This window comes from Lynx rufus, unplaced genomic scaffold (genome assembly GCF_022079265.1).
Source record: "Lynx rufus isolate CCGP_SWC_20201006 ecotype Redwood Valley unplaced genomic scaffold, mLynRuf1.p SCAF_2, whole genome shotgun sequence".
NCBI lineage: Eukaryota > Metazoa > Chordata > Mammalia > Carnivora > Felidae > Lynx > Lynx rufus.
The window spans coordinates 100,063,196-100,087,657 of NW_025814834.1; the positions used below are offsets into that span (position 1 = coordinate 100,063,196).

The following is a 24,462-nucleotide window of genomic DNA, read 5'->3' on the forward strand; positions in this document are numbered from 1 at the left end:
CCTGAAAGCTGAGTGTTGAAGTTACACAAGACCCTTGAACAACAGTGTAGAGGTTAGGGGTGCCAACCCCACGTGCAGTCAGAAATCCACCTGTAACTTTTGACCTCCCCCAAACTTAATTACTAAGAGCCTACTGTTGACCGGAAGCCTTATCAATTAACACATATATTGCATGTTATATGCATTATGTACTGTACTCTTACAATGAAGTAAGCTAGAGAAAACAAAATGTTGTTAAGAAAATTATAAGGAAGAGAAAATACATTCATGGTACTGTATGGAATTTGTCGAAAAAAAATCGACATTGTAAGTGGACCCGCACAGTTCAGATGCACTGACATTCAAGGGTCATCTGAACATTCCAGGACCTTAATTTAAAGGCATTCCTCTAGACTATAAGGAAGTTCTCAGTGTACGAAGAAACAGAATATATGTATATGGAATCACATGCTTTAATTGATTGGTTTATATTTTTATTTATTTTTTTTATTTTTTTTAAAGTTTTTTTTTCAACGTTTATTTATTTTTGGGACAGAGAGAGACAGAGCATGAACGGGGGAGGGGCAGAGAGAGAGGGAGACACAGAATCGGAAACAGGCTCCAGGCTCTGAGCCATCAGCCCAGAGCCTGACGCGGGGCTCGAACTCACGGACCGCGAGATCGTGACCTGGCTGAAGTCGGACGCTTAACCGACTGCGCCACCCAGGCGCCCCAGATTGGTTTATATTTTTAATAACAAAAAGCTATAACTTAGATGTTACTGACAAATGTGAAAAGGTAAAAAGAATCAAATAAGCCAGAAGAATAAAATATGCCAGATTTGTATCAGAAAGAATAACTATTGTTTGTTTCCTAGTTCTAATAAGAATTCACTATGTTTCCCTTAACTTATGTTTAAACAGTTTTGAGTTATTTAGCAATAATGAGGTAAATGTAATGACCATATCTTTTTTTACCCATTTTCCCACAAAATAGCAATTTTTCTGGCAATTATTTTCTCAAGCTGCTCCTAACATTAAATTTAATAATAAATTTTGGTGTAAGAACCATGGAGGCTCCAGGGTTGCAGATTTTTTAGCTATAAATTTAGGCAATGCATAACCCGATGTACTGCACACTGTAGACAGTTCCTGCTAAGAAGTCATTGGAGTAGAATAACAATGTAGGTGATAATCACTAAAATCTCTTATTTCATTGCAACCAGGGTTTGGCATATCTCTTATTCTTACTCTGACCATACAGGGTTATCCTACAAGGATAACAAGGCACATTCTATCAGTGGTCTAAGTAGAAACTTTAAAAATAAAAGTATAAGAATGTTATTTTAAGATGTGAGCCATCCTACACAACCCCTAATGTTAAGAAAAAAAAAAGATCCCAATTCTGAAAGTTTAGTATTCTAGTGATTTACTTTGTCTTATTAAATGACATGAAAAGAACTCACTGATGGAAATGGCTGTCTGCATTATGGCAAGATTTTTCTTGTCAGAAATAACTTTAAATGGTGCATTCAGGAGCTCTCTCCTTGTTCTGGTCCTTAAAAACAACAAAGGAAATGAAAATGTGAAAAGAAACTCAATCTTTTATGATACTATTAGTCAACCACAGCATAAACTGTAATCTCTAAGGAACATAAAGTAATAATTCCCCAGAGCCAGAAAAAGATTGAAAGCAAATATATACTTTACCACCTTATGGGAAACACAAATTGACAATTTTAGCTGGTAATTTCAACACTTGTCTTACAGTACAAGATAGGACAAGTAGATAGAACATCAGAAACAATATAAAATATATGGTCAACACAATCAACCAACATGATGTCATTGTCATTTACAAAACACTATACCCGGCAATTACAGAATACATGGAATATATACAAGTGCACACAATGGGCCATGAAACAGTTTCAATAAGTGTACCAGAATGGGAATTATACACAGCATGATTTTGGACCACAAAAAAGTTAAATTAAAAAAAATCACTTACACACACACACACACATTTTTACTGGACTAAGAATATGTCCAAAAGAAATAACAGTATTAGATATCTAGCAGTTCCAAATGTAGATTTTGTCCTGTAAATATATTCCACATGTGCCTAAAGATATATGAAAAGAAAATTCACTGGAACACTGTTTATAATTTAAAAAGCAAAATAAAACACTAGAAACAATTTAAATAAGTTATCATTATTAGACCAGTAAAAATTTAGGGTGCATAAATATAAAATATTGAGAAGCCATTAAAATTAATATGATTCTTCTACATGTGCAGATATGCAATGCCATCCAGTAAAAAAAGGCCATAGGATTAATCAGTATGCTCTCAATATTAAATAAAACACCTATTACATGTATTATATACATATAGCTATAAGATATATATTAAATATTTATTTTATACATTTATATTATTTATGTTATTAAATATATAGTTAATTATAGTTATGTGTATGCATATATTTGTATATCATATATTACATTTCATTATATTATATAATATGTATTTTATATTATATAATATAACATCATTATATATTATATAAAATATATTGTAATTATAATATATTGCATACATTATTTAGTGTAATATTATGATTATATATTATAAATTATTATATACTATAAAATGTTTATTCAATATAAAATCATACATAATTAAATTATACTATTATATTAATTTACACTATACTATATTATACTGCACTGTATATTATATTATATTATATTATATTATATTATATTATATTATATTATATGTGTTGAGAAGTGACCAGGGTTGTCCTCTTTAGAGGAATACTCCCCTGAGAGAACTGGAGTTTGAGAGACATTTTATATTATTTAATTTTTGTCAGAGCATTTCTTATATTTTAAGTGAAATATTTTTAAAAATTATTATAAATGACAAAAAGTTTTAAAACAAAGTTGAGGGGCACCTGGGTGGCTCAGTCTGTTAAGCATCTGACCCTTGATTAGCTCAGGTCATGATCTCATGTTTCATGAGTTTGGGCCCCAAGTCAGTCTCTGCACTGTCAGCACAGAACCTGCTTGGTATTCTCTCTCTTCCTCTCTCTCTGCGCACATGCACATGTTATCTCTCTCAAAATAAATAAGTATTTTTAAAAAATGGATTACCTTTAACACAGCATGTAGAATCAGGCACTTCAAGGACTTTCAAAATAGAGAAAATTTTGACAAGTTTTACATATATATATATATATATAGTACATGTATATATGTATGTATATATTGTAAATTTAAAAATTTATAAGTACTTTATATATATACACTACAGATACTTGAAATACTTGAATTATATGTATATATATATCCATATATATATCCACTATATATATATATATGTGTGTGTGTGTGTGTGTGTGTGTGTGTATATATATATATATATATATATATATAGTGGGTAAACAGAATGTATGTGTCTTGTGTCTGAAGTATGTGTTAGCAATGATCATATAGAATGGTTAGAGGTTTTACCTCTGCTACAAATACGAAATATAACTGGGGACAAAGGTGGCAAAATGGAGGGGTGCCTGGGTGGCTAAGTTGGTTAAGCGTCCGACTTGATAACAGCTCAGGTCTTGATCAGGTCATGAGTTCAAGTCCCACATGGAGTTCCACACTGGATGTGGAGCCTACTAAAAAAAAAAAAAAAAAAAAAAAAGTAAAAATAATTACTGGTTCAGAGTAGTATATTAATAGGTAGTTTAGTCTTTAAAATATATTTGAGAAGTGCCTGGGTGGTTTAGTTGGTTAAACCTCCAACCTCAGCTCAGGTCATGATCTCACAGTTCATGGGTTTGAGCCCCGCATCAGGCTTTGTGCTGACAGCTCAGAGCCTGGAGCCTGCCTTAGATTCTGTGTCTCCCTCTTTCTCTGCCTCTCCTGGACTCATGCTCTGTCTCTCTCTCTCTCAAAAATGAATAAACAGTTAAAAAATAAAATATTTAAAATATATTTGATACTGTTTTATATTAGAAGATAAATTATAGTTTGAGAAAGAGAAAGGGACATAAAGAATTACATATTTAAAGCTGAATAAAAGAACCATAGCTTGGTCCTTTAGTTTCCTTGTGAGGGGGAAAAAAATGCTGATCGTGAAGATGAATGTTAAAAGATTTTGGTCGGGGTGGCGCCTGGTGGCTTATTAAGTTAAGCATCTGATTCTTGATTTCTGCTCAGGTCATTATCTCACAGTTTCTGGGATTGAGCCTATCAGTGCAGAGCCTTCTTGGGATTCTTTCTCTCCCTCATTTGATCACACTCTATCTCAAAATAAATAAATATTAAATAATGTGTTCAGTATCTTGATTCTAATGTGTTCTGATATGAACAGGAGAATGAAGATAATTATATATAAAATTCGGTACTCAAATCTTTATTAAAAATTATCCTACTAATTACATTCTACGTCCCAGAACTAAACAAGAACGAGCTGGGGAACATAGCTAAACTTGGCTATTCATTTAAGAACACACAAATAAAGCGTGTTCATTAGTTTCTTTGTCTTCTGTTTATGTTATCCAAATTCAATGTCTTCCTAAAGAACTTTCCCTAAGAAAACTTACAGCATCTTCTGTTTTTTTTTTTTTTTTTCTGATCAAGTTTATGTCTCTCAAAAAGCCCTATCCTGTCCCCAGAAAGGTAATGTCGTATGTCTAGTGGCATATCAGATCTTTGGATTCTTTGAACTATAGTTGTCCTTAAGCGTAAACCGCCGTCACTTTTTTGAAATTACGTTATTAGCCTGATATCAAGAGATTCAATCTTAAAAGGAAAAAGGAAAGTATTACCCTAGGAATATGATAAATGTCATGCTGGAAAATAATTTTCCATTTTTGGAGCATTCTCCAATTAAAAGAACTTTGACTTAAGTTGAATACATGACTTCTCACCTCAGATAGGCAAAAGTGGACTGTTACAAGCTTCATGTGAATTCACCTGTAAAATCCAGACAAAACATTAACAAAGCAAAATGAAACTACCCAAGGATTCTGGAGACTGAACAAAACTGTGCAAACTTGGAAAGGAAGTGACAGATCACAGAAAAGTGAATAGTAAAGTGTGTGTGCTCCATTTTGTTTTCTGTAGGGTTCTCTCTTACAAGCAGGTATGTTTGAGACAGAGGTGGATATGTAGGGAGCTGATTCTCTGAAAGAAAAACCCAGTCTCTTCTGACAGGAGCAAGAGTAGTAAGAGCCACTGGGTGACCATGACCGTGACTCCCAGAGTAAGGGAGAAACCCTGAGTTCGAGAAGAGGTGTGACCTGTTGCGTGAATGAACCCAGCCAGCACTGTGGCTGGACCTGAACTACAGATGCTTGAACTTTCACGCCACGTCTTTACAGTCGCTTTTCTGTGTTCCTTGAGAGTCAGGAAAATAAATGCATACAAAGGAATGAAAATCTAGGATATATCAGCATACAAGTGTGTGTGTGTGTGTGTGTGTGTGTGTACTGTATTTTAAACACACACATATAAAAATACTAAAAAAAAAAAAATAGCATTGGACATTCCCAGAATTGAAAAATACCTAAAATTAAACAACAACTAGATGGGATTCAGAGTAGAATGGAAATGACAGATCAGTCCATGACATACAGATCAATACATATCATTAAATCTGAAAAAGAAAAAAAAATAGTGAGAAGATTAAAAAAAGAAAAAAAAATAGAGCCTATGGACCAGCAGGAAAATTACAGAAAGTCTTACATGACGGTAACTGGAATTTTAAAAGGAGAGGAGAAAAGAAAACAGGAAAACTCTTTGAAGAAATGATATCCAGATATTCTAAAATTATTGGAAGACATAAATGTACATATTCAAGGTGTTCAGCGACCACACTCCCCCTCCCCCCAAAAAAAACCCCAGTAAATTCTATGAGAACCTCCCCTGGGCACATATTAGTCAAACTGTTGAAAATAAAGAGAAAATGTTGAAGCTGCCAGAGAAACACCACAACATGTTAGATACAAAAGGACAACAGTTAGAATGCCTGCAAACTTCTTGTCAGAAACCATGGAGAATCAAGGTGAAATAAAGATAATTTCAGATAAAATAAAATAAGATAAAATAAGGGAATTTGTCTCAACCTGTCCCATGCTGTAAGAAATGTTCTTCAGTCTGAAGAAATATGATACCAGAGGAAATCAGATCTTAGGAACAAAAGAAGAGCGGAAATGTTAAATGTATAAGTAAACAGCGAACACTAAGCTGTGTCTTCATTTCCGTATAAAACATGTAACCATTAAAAGCAAAAATGGTAATAAGGCTTTGAGGGTATACATGTATGCATGTGTGATAGTCTTGACATCAGGAACAATGAAAATGGTAAGAGAGTAAGAAACTGTAACTTTTCAACATTTCTACATTTTTCATGACCTTCTTAACTTCCCTAATGATAACTTATACATGGCACTTCAAAATGTGAGTTGACTAATAAAAATCAAATTGTCTTAACTTTAGAATTTAAAGGTATGTGATCGTTTATTTCCATCAAACACTAGGTGGAATCATGCATTCATAAACAACGTTCCTTTTTTTGTTAACATTTTTGTTCCTAGTACATTTGAGAAATTGAGACCAGGCATTTTGAGAGTGCCTCTTGAATGATCAGTGATTTATATTTGTTTCAACATTTTTCCAGAACATTGTGAACTTTTGAGATTTCGGTTAAGGGTCTTATTTCCAAAACCTAAGCTGAATTATCTCAGTAGCTCATCTAGTTTTAATCATACAGTTATCCTAGCAGCATGAATTACTCCCAAAGGTCAAGACCTTCAAAAATCTAGTGAATAAAATGTGGAAAATATTTACTGAAAAAAAACAAAAACAAAAACAAAACCCAGGCACTTGAATTTGGAAAGAACACTAAGTTTGTTGTTAGAATCTGCTATGTGTTAGTCATTCTAGATCATTGGTTGGAGTAAAATTCAATAACTGCTGAGCCTATAAAATCCAAAAGCAGAAGGTGATAAGTCAGGAAATACTTGGAACAAAATTGCAATGCATATAGCATAGTAACATGCAGATAAGCTTGTTAAATGCATCTCTTTTAATTATTTATTTATTTATTTATTTGAGAAACAGAATCCCAGGATGGAGACAGAAACAGAGAGAGAATCCCAGGATGGAGACAGAGGGGAGCGGGGAGAGAGAGAGAGAGAGAGAGAGAGAGAGAGAGATTGAGAGATTGAGAGGGAAGTGGGGCTCAGCCAAAGAGGAGCTTGTGCTCACATTATGTGGGGCTCACGCTCACCTGGAGCAGGGCTCAAGCACACCCCATGTGTGACTCGAACTCACAAACTTTGAGATCATGACCTCAGCCAAAGTCAGACACTTAACATCTGAGCCACCCAGGCACCCCTAAATGCATCTCTTTTTAAAGGGAGAAAATAGGGGGTTTGTTTTTCTTGAAATCATTGTTTCTTGATTTAGAGTTTGCCACTGATGTGTATCTATTAATAGAAAATAAAAAAAAAAGACTTTACAAAACAAAAAAATTATTGGAAAGATACTTGGGAATGATTTGACATGTTTGCTCAGGAAAGTTAGCTTGTTATATCAGAGAATTTAAAAGATAAAAATAATGAGCGATATGCTAGGATAGAAGGAATCTGGCTCTGTTGATCTGGTGGCATTATATTTGTGGGTTTTTTTAGTGTTTATTTATTTTTGAGAGGGAGAGAGAACAGGGGAGGAACAGAGAGAGAGAGGGAGAGAAGGAATCCCAAGAAGGCTTCAGCTGTCAGCACAGAGCCCGACGCAGGGCTTGATCTCACGAATTGTGAGATCATGACCCTAGTGGAAATCAAGAGTTGGATGCTTAACCAACTGAGCCACCCAGGTGCCCCGTGGCTATATATTTGATGGGACTGTAAATTGAGAGTTACTTTGGATTCTTGTGCATCTCAAATGGAGTTTAAGGTAACTCTAGCAGGTGCACATAGGATGGATATGTCCTAGTGTGGGGGACTGAGTTGGATGAAGTCCACTGAAGTGACTGTCCTTCTAATAAAATACTGAAATGCTAACCCATTACAATTGTGGGTATTAAAGGAAAAGCTGTATAATAGTATGGATGAGAATTATTTTATAATGTATTTATTTATTTGACAGAGAGACAGAGACAGAGAGGAGGAGAGGGCAGAGAGAATCCAAGCAGGCTCTGTGTTCATCTGGGAGCCTGACCCAGGGCTCAGTCTCATAACCCTGAGATCCTGACCAGAGCAGAAATTAAGAGTCAGACACCTAACCAACTGAACCACTCAGGCACCCCAGGATAAGAATTATTTTGGTGGATTTTTAGTAAACCATGGACATGTGAGGAGACCTGTTGTCCTGCAAGACAAGATAAGAAAGATCAGAGTTAAGTTCTCATGCATGACTTGAAAGGCATAACAAAATGGTGGATCCAAGGGGAAAAGAATGGAAAGTTGACAAGTGAAGCCTGTCTTGGACTGAGGTTTCCCTTTTAAAGTATCATGTAGTTGAGTAGATTCGCAAGTCAGGATAATATGTAAATACAAATCGGTCAGTTTGGGAGATCCTCACCCATGTTTTTAAAGAAATTATGAAAATGTTGTTCTAAATTGATCACATTAATTCCAGTCAATCTTTAACATTATTTTCTTCGGGATGAGATTTGTGATTGCTACTGAACTTTGATGTCATAGAGTTGACCCACATCTTAGAGGAAGTACTATGCTATTTCAAAGCTATGAAAATAATTGGTCCTTAAGGATGCAAATAATGATCCAGATACCAGTTCATTTTTATTTAAGAAATAGGACCTATTTTAAAATGCAGTTTAAGATTTTTCCCTTAGAATATTAGACCTGCCAGATATCCTGATTTAAAAAAAAAATCATGATCAAGTTCATTTAAGAAATGCGATATCATGAATTTCAATGATTCATAATGGGATAAGCGAAATTTTTGAAGAATTCCATTTTAAAAAGAAAATAGACAGAAAAAAGAAAGAAAAAATAATTTTGCTTAATTCAGTGTTTTCTTATGTTGCCCTATACCAAGGGACAGTAAACTTTGTCTGTAAAGGTCCAGATAGTAAATATTTTTTTTAATTTTTAAAAATTATTTGTCTTTATTTTTGAGAGGCGGAGAGAGAGACAGAGCGCAAGTGGGGGAGGGGCAGAGAGGAAGACATAGAATCTGAAGCAGGCTCCAGGCTCTGAGCTGTCTGCACAGAGCCTAACGTGGGGCCCAAACTCACGAACCGTGAGATCATGACCTGAGCCAAAGTCAGATGCTCAACCGACTGAGCCACCCAGGCACCCCGAGATAGTAAATATTTTTGATTTTGCAGGACAACAGGTAAAATTGAGAGGGTTTTATACAGGTACTTATGTAACAAGAAAGAAAACAAATTGTCATAACATTTTATTGAGGTAACTAAAAATCATAATTACGTGCAATGTTTTGTAATACATGTCTACTAACGAGATTATTTTTTTGTGGGGCATCTTTTTACTTACCTGAAATTCCAAGTAAGTGTCCCTCTCATCAAATCACAAATGTTGGTCTGCAAAAACCATTCATAGCTTGTGAACCATGCAATATCAAAGACAGGCTAGACTTTGCTCATGCACCATAATTTGTAGAACCCTGCCCTCGACCATGGCACTCATTTTCATATAATGCCTACTTGTTAGAACTAGTGCTTTAGAATATCACTTCTCTCATTTGAGGAGCCAGAGATTGGTAAAGCTGATTGGCATGAACCTCATATGAAAAGGATTTTTTTATAATGGGGTGGAAAAGTTACGTTCTAAAGGAACAATACAGAGCAGTGAGCAGCTTGAGGTGTGAGATAGTAATCAAGTGTCACTAGACAGGGCTGCCGGGTAATGATGCCCTCAAGGGAGACCGGATTCACTTACAGCGAAGTCATAGAAGGAACTTTCAGAGAAGAAACAGGGTCAGAGGCAGTTGGTTGGTTTGGGAGTGACTGTAGCGTGAAAGAGTATGGACACGGGGGTTGGCAAAAGGTCCGGGAGTGCTGAGCGTTATTATTGTGATGACAGCAAGGTGGAGGATCAGTTGTCAGTAGCAACAGTTACAATTTTGGGATTACTGAAATGACCAAGAATAAGTGATAAGTGAGAGATTTAGTTGATTAAGTCCAGGAGAGGATTGTGATCTCAAAACCTGGGGCAAGGAGACTTCCTTGTTCCGATGATGGGATCCTAAGGAAGTCTGATGGTCTTCTTCGGTTGGACAAATGCTATTATAAAACATTTATTGCTTAAACTATGTGAAGGATTCTGGACAGCAGACTTGAAGCCTAAATATTTTGAGGAAATAAGTGAAAAAATTCTGGGTGCATTTCCTCAAATCTCAGCCTTCTCCTTTTTGCAGTTCTCTTTTTCATCCTTCTCTGTATTACTTTTAAATCCACCCCCCCCAAATCTTTTCATAGAGATTTTCCTGAAAGCTCCAATCACACTATGCTCACTTTTCATCTTTTCTTATCCCATTCTCCATTTACAAACCCAGAAACGGGTATGCACTGGTGGTGGCACCCCAGAATCCCGCTTCTTCAATCGTATATCTTTTCAAGTGTTATGATACCCAGTCAACAGTGGCAACTGAGTTTGGACTTTCTCAAAAACCATCTTGCTCTCTGCCTAAGCATCTTCTTTTCTCTTTCTTTCTTTTTTTTTTTTTAAGTTTGTATTTAAATTCCAGTTAGTTAACATAGAGTGTAATATTAGTTTCAGGTGTCCAATATAGTGATTCAACACTTCCATACATCACCCAGTGCTCATCAGGACAAGTGCACTCCTCAATTTGCATCACCTATTTCCCCCATTCCCCCATCCACCTCCTCTCTGGTAGCCTTCAGTTTATTCTCTAGTTAAGAATCTATTTCAAGGAGCTTGGGTGGCTCAGTCCCTTACGTGTCTGATTGATTTTGGCTCAGGTCATGATCTCACAGTTCCTGGCATCAAGCCTGAGTTGGGCTCTGTGCTGACAGAGTGGAGCCTACTTGGATTGTCTTTCTCTCCAGCCCTCGTGCTCGCTCTCTCTTTCGCTCTCTCTCTCTCAAAATAAATGAAAATTAACAAAGTAAAAGGGTCTATTTCTTGGTTTGCCTCCCTCTCTCTCTTCTTTTCCCTCTCCTCATTTTGTTTCTTAAATTCAAAATATGAATGAAATCATATACTGCATTTTCTTTTCTATTTGTCACTGTTTTATCTGTTCTAACATTAAAGAATTATATGCATCAAACTTAGAAACTCACCTACCTCCCACTAATGGCTAATATGAAAAGCAGTCCATTTTAACACAAGGCATATTATTTGTTTACTGTATTAATACCTGTAGAATAAGGACACCCATGTGGGAACAGTGTTTGGAGGTTCATTCTGAGATAGGCTTTCCCTTAGTAGTTAATATTACAGTATCATTGGGATCCCATTTCACTTCCTAATGCTCAACCAGAACAGGGTACAGAAAATAATAGTTCAGATTAATTCAAAATGAAATGAAAGATAGTAGGATCATGATTTAAGATATTCAGGGCACTCTATACACGTTTGTATCTTCACAAGTGGACTAATATTTTAGTGTGTTTTTAGTTTGAACTGGTTTTCAGAATGATCATCCAAACCACTAAAAGGAAAATTGTTAAGAAAGCATCTCCTTATCTTCATATGTTTCCCACACTTCTCTCTAGTTCTCCGATAATTCTTTGATATCTAGTCTGGCCTCACTCCCTCCTATCACACATCTCTTTGCCTTTTCTTCTCTCTTATTTTCCTTTCTGTTTTTTTTTCCTCTTCACTGTGTTTTCAGTTTCAGATCATCTAAACTTGTCTTTCCTCATGCTATTCCTCTACTTGGAATATTGTTTTACCTTTCTCTGCCTGGAAACATCTAGTGGAACTCATAGGCTCAGCTAGAATGCCACGTCTCATCTGAAACCTTTTCTCTTCCTCCTTTTCCTCAGTCAACTTTGGACTATAGGCATCCTCCGTTCTTGGAAAGTGCACGTTACAGCACCTTGCCTTACAAAGCACCTACCTTAGTATGGTCATGGGTTTTTCACTAAAAGCGAAAAATTTTCTCCAGACTTATTTCAGTTAGTGAAAACAGGTACAAAGGTAGGTGTTTCACAAAAGTGAAGTGGCCTAACCCAAACTTCTGGAAAGCGGGGGAAATCCATATTTCATGTCTTTGGCTTACATTCCAGTAATGTATGCATCACTGTATCACAGAAGTGCCATATTTTGTTAGCGTTTTTCTTATATTTCTTATTTTAAACTGTGAATTCATCAGCAACAGGGACTAAGACTTAGTGTTATCATAGATGTGGTACATATTAGGAATGCTATAGAACTGCAAATGAATGCGTTAAATAAAAAATGTACAACCATCACCCCTCCATGTATACCCCTCCCTCACCCTACACGTAACTTGCTGTCTTTCTTCCTCTTTAAACCTTCCTCATTAAGAGAGTTAAAAATATTTCCCCATTCGTAAATATATAGTATTTACATATGTCTTCAAATAATATGAAACATGTAATATCATCTGACATTAGCTTTTGAAAAAGTGCCATTTTGCTGGGAATTCTATATAACCGATCTGTCCAAGGTGGATTTTTCTGTTTTGTGTGTCAATACCTTTTTCAGGGAGAAACAAATAAAGCAAATACAGACAAAACCCACATATATGTGATGGCAAGTGGATGAGATTACAAAGGCAAAGGTTGCCTTATAGGTGGGTTAATACACGAGTCCTGAAGAGTATGTTTTGCTCATAATTTTAGCCTAAACAATTTAGGCTTTATTCTTTATTGAATGCTGAGTAATAGAATACTTCTTTGAGCATTGACTATGTTGAAGCGCTGACCACAAGATGCAGTTTTGTGATTTTACTAATTGGATGGAAGTAGAGACCTGAAGGGAGGGGCACCACTGAATAACTGATGGAAAAGAACCAAAAATGAAATGCTGAGAGTCAGAAATTGCTCTTTTACGTACCCTCTTACATGCTTTTATCCACAAAAATAAAAAGTGATTTGGGTATATTGTGTTGCAATTACACATACATCAGAGGTAGGATTTGATCACACCCCGTTGCAGTAGGCAGATTAACTGAAGCATGACGGATGGCTGTTTCAGTAGAACCTCATGAGGTAGGGAAATATTTCAAGTGCTTTTATTCTGAATCCCACGTTATGCTTGAATTGAAAGGATTCTCATCTTCAGTTTATCATTGGCTCACTTAAATTCGAGTTCATAAGAACATTAACTAGAATAAACAAATTAATTCTGGACATAGACATTACATTACCAAGTTCAACCTTTCTATGTCATTTTACTGATATCCACTATTTTGGGAGGATATAGTAAAAAAAAAAAAAAAATCAGGTGTTTCTGTATCGTTTAAAAAAAAAAAAAAACAGCCAAACAAACAAACACCTACATTTCTTCATTTGTGGCCGAGGATCCCCTGAAATTGCATGAAGTGGAATAAAGAGTCTAGAGCCGTGGGAGAATGTGCATGGGAGATAGCCAAGGCTGGTTCCACCTTCTGCATTTTTCAATTTGTTTTCTTATCAGCATGCCTATAAACTGGAAAGCATTAGGCACAGACTCATTGATAAGCATATGAGAATTTCTTCCAGTCTCCCTCAACCCTCCTTCAGGGACTCTATTTTAAGAATGTAGAAGTCCCCATTTGAAATAAAAGGAGTCATAATACAAATACAAAAACAAATTGTTTTAGCAACAGAGGCTAAAGTGCATATGCAACCATGTTTTTTTTTTTTTTTTTTGCAAATCTTGGGGTGGATGAAAGGGAGGACAGCTAGCTGCAGAAAAAAGAGGGGTTAACTCAGTTTGTTCCCAACACAAGACGGTGAAGGGCTTTCCTTACCCATGAGGTGGCTGTTAAACTGTTGCTTGCCATCTGGCAATTAGGATTCCTGGAAGTAAGCAAGAGAAATACTCGGGTTCATTTCAAGAGAAAATGAATTCACTAAAAGAATAGCTGAAACCTGTCAGAATCAGTGAGAAGGTTGGAATTCCGTGACCAGGAGTCACGAGGAGTCAGGCACTGTTGAACACTGGAATGCGTTCAGGAAAATTTGATTGGGATGCCGCAGGAAATATGATTAGGCTGCTGAACTGGCAGTATATCAGTGGGCATCCTGCCTCCGCCTTTGCTGGGCCCTTGAGAATTTGCTGTTGCTCGTGTGACTTGTTTTTCAACTGCAACTTTATTCCTTCAAGATTCAAAGTCATAGGTGGAATCATGACCTAGAGGAGTTTATCTGGCTTTTTGTCTTTAAGATTAGAGATTAGGCTCTGCTCCCCCACCCCCAACCCTGCCCCAGTACTCGCATAATGCAAGAATCCTCCAAAATAAATGGAAGTCAGATCTAAGTGGCCAAATAAGACAAAAAAAAAATACATTATGTACGTTACATTATGATATAGAGAAACAGAGGTAAAGTAATTAATTCACCTTCTTCAAATCCTTAAGCTTCTTTTTAGGCTAACTGGATAGGACTGTTTGATTTTCCTGAAATTATAATAATATTTTATGACCAATACTTACTAGCTTCAATTAGTTTTGTAAAAGTTGAGCATCTATGTGCAGGTACATACAGCAACATTCATGATCTGTTCTAGGTTTCTTTAATCCTGTAGACCACCATGAAAAGTAGTTATATCACCACATTTTAAATGAGGAAACACTATCAGGGAAGCAAAGTAACTGAAGTGCCCAGTTTTATAAAGAGATCTACCAGGATTAGGTCTCATGTCTCTCTCTGATAAAAATCCTATTCTCTTGCTTTTCTTTTTTATGTTTCATTTCAGGTTCGAATGCCATGACACATATTAAGCAGTCCCCATACATTGGCTTTATGTTTTGTTGTCTACCACACCTAGTTAACTTGTGTGTGCTTGTGTTGGGAAATCACATTAGATCGTAAGATCTTGTCCTTATATGCCCGAGGCTCAGTACAGTGCCTAGAATATAAACGGTACCAGATACATCATACATGCTTGTTTTTTGATGGAGAACTAGAAGGGAAGAAAGGCAAGCAGATGGGTGGTGAAGGAGAAATGAAAGAGGAGAACATGGGGTAGGGGGGAAATGGATACACAGTGACTAGGTCATTCCATCCTCTAGCATTTGACACATAAATCAGTACATAGGATATTTTTAATAATGTAATAATGTTCATAACTGTCTTCTGTAGGTCCCATTTTAGTACTGGAGACCCATAAATATTTTCATTAATTTCAGTTATCAAAATGTGCTATTTACCATAAGGCCTTCTCTTATCCTAGATGAGTTTGATGGACTGACATTTCCAACTGATAGTCTGCCATTGTTACATTTCACTGATTGGAGTTTACTGTCAGTTGTCTGTTTGCTAACTTTTATCTGGGGTCCATTTTTCTCCTAAAAAGGCATGGATGCAAGGGCTTTGGAACTGGGAAGTGACTTACATAATTATGAATTTAAGACAAAGGGATATATTTCACTTCTTTGAAAATGCATAATGTTCTGTAAAGGTTTGAGGAAATAGGAACTCTTTGAAAGGGCTTCCTGATATGAATAATTGCAAATGTCAAGGGATGAGAGTTCTCTGATAGTGATTATATCTCTAGAATGTCAGGTACTGGTGCAAAGGTGAGATGAATGATTTGAGTGAGTTGTTCTATAGCCGAGAGATGGTCCCGCAGAGAAATGAAAGCACTACTCTATAACCAACAGAGAGGTTTATTCAAAGCCAAATGTCAAAGGTAATCAAACTATTTAACTTGTGCTCATAGATTTACTTTGCATTATATAAACGGACACTCAGAATTTATTACATCCTGGCAAATTAAGGAAACAGAATTTTTATGAAGTTGAATGATGCACTATAGTTTTCAGTGAAATATTGGTAATCTTTTTGGTAGTATTTTAAATGAATTGTAGTTACACATAAATATTCTGCATATTATTTTTTTCCTTTTTCTTTAGTTTTAATATAGATGTAGTACTTTCTCATATACACAGCATCCAGAATAGAAATCAGAACCCCTCTTCTGTCCTTTACTAGTCACTGTTCCCCTCCAAGGATAATCTTTGTCCTGACTGACAATATCATTATTGGTTACTATAAAGAGCTCTGCTATGAGCATTCTTGTATATGTCCCTTGACTGACTGACTGACTGACTGACTGACATATATGATTGAAAATTAAAAATCTGTTCTTGGAAAGCAAAATGCAAGCAAAGGTTCCACACGAATTTTGGAACCTGTGTTGGGCCAGGGAGTATGATGAAGTCGGAGTATAATTGGTGGTTCAGGGGCCAGAAGGAGCCAAGGCCATGGTTGACTGAATGTTCAGATTCTCACTGAGCAGGGTAAAAGGTGAAAACTGCCTATGATTTGAACGGTATGAAAGTAGTGTTAAAACTGCAGTAATTGACTCTGGAGAGTGAAGCTTTAAAGGATCCAACTGAGAGATACTCAAATGGAATCCACAAATGTTTTAGACATAAGCAGGACATTATATGTTAGGAATAATTACTCCATATTTATAATTATTACACCTATTAAGCAGAATATTTGAATTATCCTTCTGCCAGGGGTCTCATATTTCCACCTTCAATTCATTTATTGCCACCAATTATTTTCCTAAATATTTTCCTAATTACTCACCTGCTTGTAAACAACTTATAGCTGTCAGTTATTGAAAACACGGAATTCAAATCATCCGGTATAGCATCCAAGCTGCTCTGTGGTTGACCACCATGTTAACATTTATTTTTATTTCTTAAATTTTATTTATTTATTTTGAGAGAGAGAGTGAAGGGGAGAGTCAGAGAAAGAGAGAGAGAGAGAGAGAGAGAGAGAGAGAGAGAATCCCAGGCAGGCTCCATGCTGTCAGCACAGGGCTCGAACTCACCAACTGTAAGATTATGACCCAAGCCAAAATCAAGAGTTGGACACTTAGCCAACTGAGCTAACCAGGCACCCCAATTTTTAGACAGTCATAGGTAAATAGGAAGTGTTCCTGAATCTTAAAAAAAAAAAAAAAAAGTTCCTCTAAAATTTCCATAGTTGTTCACCTTTGGCTTTAGCTCATTCTGTTCCCTTAGCCTGACATTTCTTTTCTCTACCTTCCTAATCCCATGAAATCACTCCTTGTCTTTTATGACATTGTTTACATTCAGTATCTCATAAATGTCTCATGAGTCACTTCCCCCACCCTGAGCTCTGCCACTCATGCCTAAGCCCTGTAATATGTATTTTTTTCCTTCATTCAATTTTAGGAATTTACCTGCCTATCACATAAAATTATAATCTTCTTGAAGATAGGGACTACACATTAAAATCTTTATAGCCCCAGGCACACTTAGCAGAGTACTTTTGGACAACAAATTGCAAATTGGCTTTTAAAAGTTTACGGAATTAAACTAAATTATTTTATTCATGGAGCATACACATGCAAAACAATTTACCTCAAAATCATTGGTTCTCAGCTGGAGGTGATTTTGTCCTTCCCCTCCAGAGGACATTGGGTAATGTCTGGAGACATTTTTGGTTGTCACAACTGAGAGAAAGGGCTGTCACTGGCATCTTGTATGTAGAAGTAAGGGATGCTGCTAATCATCCCACAATGTCAGGGTAGTCATCCACAACAAAGAAATATCCAGGCCTCAAGGCACCTGGGTGGCTCACTTGGTTAGGCATTGGACTCTTGATTTAGGCTCAAGTCATGGTTTTACAGTGTGTGGGATCTAGCCCTGTGCTGGGCTCTGCCATGAGTGTGGAGCCTGCTTGGAATTCTCTTTCTCCCTCTCTCCCTGCCCCTTCCCTGTTCATGCTCTTTTTTTCTCTCTCTCTCAAAATAAATAAATAAAATTTTTAAAAAGATATCCAGTCCTTAATGTCAGTAGGTTGAAAAACCCTACTACTCCAAGAAAACATCCTTTATCATTAGTTTCATATTTTTAAAAAATTAATATAAAGAATCACCTACTATTCATGTAGCGCCTATATGCCTAATTTCTGTATCACTGTCATTATTTTTTATTATCACTGAAATTATTGTTGGTACTGTACACATCTACTAACCTTTATACTTTACATACACATATAAATGTAATCAAGTCTTTTTAGCATATTTTCCCAGTCTTTTCTGTTTGACTACCTGTTTCTTATTCCTTTCTCTTACTGTATAGCTACTTTCCAACACATAAACCCATATTAAATTTTTTTTTTTCAACGTTTATTTATTTTTGGGACAGAGAGAGACAGAGCATGAACAGGGGAGGGGGAGAGAGAGAGGCAGACACAGAATCGGAAACAGGCTCCAGGTTCTGAGCCATCAGCCCAGAGCCCGACGCGGGGCTCGAACTCACAGACCGCGAGATCGTGACCTGGCTGAAGTCGGACGCTTAACCGACTGCGCCACCCAGGCGCCCCGCATAAACCCATATTAAAAGGCTAGCATATATCCTTGCAGAGTCACAGGCATACATACATATATTTATATGTGGATATATACACATGTATGTAAATATAATACATACGTATATAGGTATCCTTAAATTTCCTCATGTTTATATATGTGTTTATTTATAATATTTATGAATATTTTAAACTACCACTGAACCACTATGGCTTAAGTTGACATGCTAGACCAACTGTTAATGGCGAATGTCTTCAATTCCTATCTACCAACTCTCTTTTTGCACAAAGTAACTAAAACTTATCTAGCAAAGAAGATGAGAAGATTAGTTTGCAAGAGAGTCTGGGAAATGGGAATTTGGGGCTTTGAATGGCCCACAGTTCTAAAAGACTATATTGGGGCAGGCATGGAACTAATTACAACAGATAATGAATGACCAATGTATATCTGTTGGTGATATTCCTGCTAGTATAATTTTGTATAAGTAGTGTTATTATTTAGTGCAAAAAATGGGTTCACATTGAAATAACTTTTGTTTTATGTCTTTTGTCCTTTGACAATATCTCAGTGAAACTTCTTCCCATCAGTTCACATAACACTACTTTGTTTTCCTCAAAACCTGAATGTTATAACATGATGCAGATGAATCATAATCCATCCAGGTATTTGCTTTGATGGGTTTTCACTTTGACTTCTCCTTTTGGCCATTATAAACACTGCTGTTATAAATATTATCCATCAGCATTTCCTACTTATTAGTGATTTTTCTTTCTTTTTTTGCCCTACAAGAGAAGGTCCCAGGTTTGGGATAGCTGATGAGATTTTCCATATCATTTTCCCATATGGCCATACCACTTTATATTTTTTACAATCAACATAAGAAAGGACTCCATTCACTACATTCCTACCAGCAATATCTGTTATCTGGTATATTTTCTTAATTATAATTTTTTCCCAGAAAGCAAGTCACAATAAAAGACAACCCAAATACTATCCCAAATAGACTGTTTCATATCCTCTAACACCATTACAGTGCATGGGGATTTTTGAGTAATTCACAATTTTCTTTTTTTTTTTTAATTTTTTAAAATATTTTATTTATTGTTTTTAATTTTTAATGTTTTTATTTATTTTTGAGACAGAGAGGACAGAGCATGAGCAGGGGAGGGGCAGAGAGAGAGGGAGACATAGAATCCCAAGCAGGCTCCAGGCTCCAAGCTGTCAGCACAGAGCCCAATGTGAGGCTGGAACTCATGGAGCTGAGATCATGACTTCAACTCATTTCAGACGGGTAACTGACTGAGCCACCTAGGCACCCCTATGTTTTATTTATTCTTAAGAGAGAGAGAGACAGAGCATGAGTGGGTGAGGGGCAGAGTGAGAGAGGGACACAGAATCTGAAGCAGGCTCCAGGCTGTGAGCTGTCAGCACAGACTCCGATGCAGGGCTCGAATCCACAAGCTGTGAGATCATGACCTGAGCTGAAGTCGGACGCCCAACCGAGCCACCCAGGTGCCCCTTCACAATTTTCTAATTTAAAATTATCATGACAGTCAGTGAATGTGGAATAACTTTTCAGTAACATTTCAGCAAAAATAGGTCTGATATTCAATTATATTCCTGTTTTACTTTGCTGTTTTTCTAAGCTCATTAAAAGTTTGCAAGAGTCTGCTACTATCAGGCATTGTCTCTAGTTGAATCAGGCACAGTAGGCTAATGTATTGTCATTACTCTCAGTTCCAAAATCATAATGACTTTTAACATTAAATGTTCACTTCTTGCTATGTGTCCATCACAGTTTGGCTATGTGCTCCAAGCTTCTTCACTCAGCAATCAAGGCCACTGGGTGCCCACCATCAGAAGCATTGTGGGTGGTTATGGCAGTGGGAAGAAAAGGTGAATAATTGGCCCTTATAGACGCCTGCTCAGCAGTGGCACATGCTATGTCCAATAACTAGAGAATGACCTATCAACTAGCACACTGATTAATTTCTTGGAACGTTTATTACATACTTGTTGCCATGAGTCGGCACATAGTACTTTGTTTTCCTGTTCCCTTTCTGATCTCTTTACCAGTTTTGAATAATTTTGTAAGTGTATTAAGACCATTGATTTTGGGGATTCTTGGGTGGCCCAGTCAGTTAGGCTTCCAACTCTTGGTTTCGGTTCAGGTCATGATCTCATGGTATTGTGGGTTCAGGCCCTGTATCTGTCTCTGTGATGGCAGGGTGAGGCCTGCTTGGGATTCTCTCTCTCCCCCTGTCTTTCTCTGCCCCTCCCCCACACATGCTGTCTCTGTGTTTCTCAAAATAAATAAATAAACTTAAAAAAAAACTTAGAAGACCATTGATTTTTTAAAAACTGTGTAGTTGGCTTGCTTTGTAAATTGAAGAGTTAAATGGTCAAACAGCTATCCATTCCTATTTGTTATACTGTTTAGGTGGCTCATTGAAAGAATTGATTAACAGCATCAAAAAAAAAAGTAAACAGCTTAATCAATAACACTAGGATAAATAGCATTACAGTTTGTCATATTTTCAATGTGATTTAAATCTAGTTTAAGTCCTCGATGATTGACATTTCGATCCAGTTTAATTCTATCAGAGTGCCCATGTAGTACCTGTGAATATTTGCAGTTCTCCTATTGTTAAGCTAGTAGTTAGAGTTTGTGATGATTATTTGAAACTAATATAATTCAAGGAAAAACTTTGGCTATTTAAAAGAGGTCAGAAGATTACAAATGTACATTTTCATGAAGGCAGCTACAAATTTTTCGTCCATAGAAGAAAGATCTTGTGGACATTCCCTGGTATTTAAGCTTTCAGCAAATGGCATTAAAATTCAGATTCCATATTGCTTGTTCTTTTACATTGAAGCAGATGTCAGTTTCATATGGATTCTGAATATCATCCAATCTGTTCTTCAAATATAAATGTAATTACTGGTCAATGGTTTTGGATAATTTATACATCTGCTGAAATCGTGGAGGTTTTATCAATTGTTTTGACTTAGAGTTTGTTCCCTTCAGAAAGCTGAGGATCTGGAACTACATTACTTTGGATTAAGTCACCTCTACCCCCAAGAATAGCCACATGTCCTTAAGTATTCTGGGTGTAGATGATCTGAACTGTTGTTGCTCACAAGCCCTAACAGAAGATTCAGGTACAAAAAGGGTATTCCTTCCATGTAGGGAAGACTTTGTGTGCCAGTTTGTGAAGGCACTTTGTGTGTGCCTGTTTGTGAAAGGCAAAAAGAGGTAGTTGACAAAAGATGTAAAGCTTAAATTAAGCTCTAGATGGCTAGAATAAAGTTAATATTTTTCCTTGGTTATAAGGGATTGTGCAGGTTGTTAAAACCAACTTCCACCCAGTTTTAAGACACCTGAGGTATAGTTCTCAAGCTTTAAGCTAGGTATGATGCATGTGATTTCAATAATGAACTTCTTTCTGGGGCTCCTGGGTGTCTCAGTGGGTTGATTTTGGCTCAGGTCATGATCTCACAGTTTGTGAGATTGGGCCCTATGTCCGGCTCCATGCTGACAGTGGAGCCTGCTTGGGATTCTCTCTCTCCCTCTCTCTCTGCCCGCATGTGCCTCCTCTCTCAAAATAAATATTTGAAAAAGAAAAAATAAATAAATTTATTTTCTTTCACTTGAAAACTTTCTAAACGAGATGAAAGCAGCAAGTGTCATTTGTTATTACCTCTCTTCTTTCATTATTGGTAGAACACTACTACTGTTAGTATATTACTACTACTCCTACTCCATATTTTACCAACATAATATGCAATGCTGGCCAAGTTTGGGAGAATTTACACATTGGCTGAAGCTGGAGAGGGTTTTTGTTTTGTTTTATTTATTTAAAATTTGTAGCCTCCAAAAAGCTTAGGATTTTGAACGAAATTAGCTCGTGTTTCTAGTGATAGTCATGTATTATATGTTCTACATTTATTACGTCATGTATGCTTCACAACAGATCGCTAAGGCAGGTGTGAGACGTCCCACGTTTTATAAAAGAGAAGACTGAGATTTAAAAAGGTTAAGAAAACTGTCAAAATCATTCAAATTTTGAATTTAGGCTGCCTGATTATAAAGCCCTCTCTTTTGAACACCCTGTTATAGCTGTCTTTCTCCCCACCCTCCCCCCAAATCCTCATCCTTACATTGGCATTCTTACCTGTAATACAAATTACATGTAGTGTTGGAATGATTAATTAGATCTGCTGTTTATATCCTTGCCAAATCACCAGAACCAAAGCAGAATATCAATGAGATTTTCTGGATATTAATATGGTTTTCATTATTTTTCACACTGAGATTTAAAATCTAGGACCTAATGAGAGGATTATATCAGAAGTTCTTGTGTTTGCTCTGTTTGCTACTGTGCAGTGGTCCTGTAGCATGCTGGAACACAAGGGCACTAACCATCTTCTACCTTCCTAGTAGAATGTTCAGTCTAGATATCAGCTTGTTTTCCATTTGACAGTCTTCTACTCCCCCCAACATGTGGATGAAACATGATTCTCTGAAGGTTATATTATCACATGGACGAGCAGTTTGAAAGGTTTGCATTAAAAGTATTCAAATGTAGGGCGCCTGGTTGGCTCAGTCAGTAGAGCATGTGACTCTTAATCTTAGGGTTGTGTGTTCAAGCCCCACATTGGATATAGAGATTGTTCAAAATTAAAATAAAAAAAATCAAATATGGGTTATAGATAATTTTATCCTGAATTTTCTCTATTAAAGACACATCCCTGGGGCACCTGGGTGGCTCAGTCGGTTAAGCGTCCGACTTCGGCTCAGGTCATGATCTCATGGTCCGTGAGTTCGAGCCCCGCATCGGGCTCTGTGCTGACAGCTCAGAGCCTGGAGCCTGTTTCAGATTCTGTGTCTCCCTCTCTCTCTGACCCTCCCCCATTCATGCTCTGTCTCTCTCTGTCTCAAAAATAAATAAAACATTAATTTTTTTTTTTTAAGACACATCCCTTTGTGTGGACAGATTCTGCTCAATTTCTATTGTTGTTCCTATTGTGGGGGCTGTTGTTGATGATGATATTATTTTGGAAGACTTTGTGATGTGTTCAAATTAAAACTCTCTCTTGAACCCTCAAACACACACTGATTATTATTGCTATGCTATTAAGGAAAGATTTGCCAGCAAAGAGTGGGGCATAGCAATATGTGTTCCATTAATCAATTCAAGGGAATTTTGCCATCCTTTCCTTTCATCAGGGTATTAGTGAGTCAGGATGGATGGAATCAGAAAGATTCTCTAGAGATTATCTTATTGATGACCAAGTCCATTTTTGTAAAAGACCCCAAATTGAAGCTCTTAAGCCATCTGTTGGATGTTACTAAAATGGCATCTGATACAGTTTATCAGTCTCTTAAGTATGCAAAGAGTTAGTAAAACCCAAATCAATTTTGTGGTATAAAAAATAGATGAAAAATTGTTGTAGAAAAAACAGATATAAAAGCTTAAATACCAGTACTATGTAATTTCTAAATGATAATTTGATACTGATATGATAAGGAAGGAAAGTACCGTTAATAATTGAAAACAATGCAAATGTGTGCACTAAATAAAAAGAAACAGAAAGCAGGAAAATAATACGACACTTAGGTCCTCAGCTATTATTCTACAGCATGAAAGTATTTTATTTTCTTCAGTATGAAAGTATTTTTTAAAACTTCCTAATATGTTGGTATTTTTTTCTTTTTCTTCTTTCTTGTTTGGTTTGCTTTATATGTTTCTGGAACCAGATTTATATTTTTGAAAATAATATCTACTATCAACCTGATATAAAGAGCAGTTCATTGCGGCTGACATCTTCCGGAAAAGAAGGAATTATTTTTAATGGGATTGCTGACTGGTTATATGAAGGTGAGTTGAATAGATTTAGTTTCAGAAGAACACAAATGACATATTTTTATACAAAATCTGTAAAAGAACTCTATTCGTTCTAGAACAAGACTTAGAGCTCCATTTC

General features: G+C 36.4%; 1 protein-coding gene across 1 annotated transcript in view; it reads left to right on the plus strand.

Annotated features, from left to right (window-relative positions):
• DPP10 (dipeptidyl peptidase like 10) overlaps positions 1 to 24,462 on the plus strand; it is a 649,764-nt gene that overhangs the window by 499,983 nt on the left and 125,319 nt on the right. Inside the window, exon 8 of the mRNA XM_047084533.1 lies at positions 24,236 to 24,356. Within this exon, the coding sequence (XP_046940489.1) occupies positions 24,236 to 24,356 (121 nt within the window). The remainder of the gene's footprint in view (positions 1 to 24,235; positions 24,357 to 24,462) is intronic.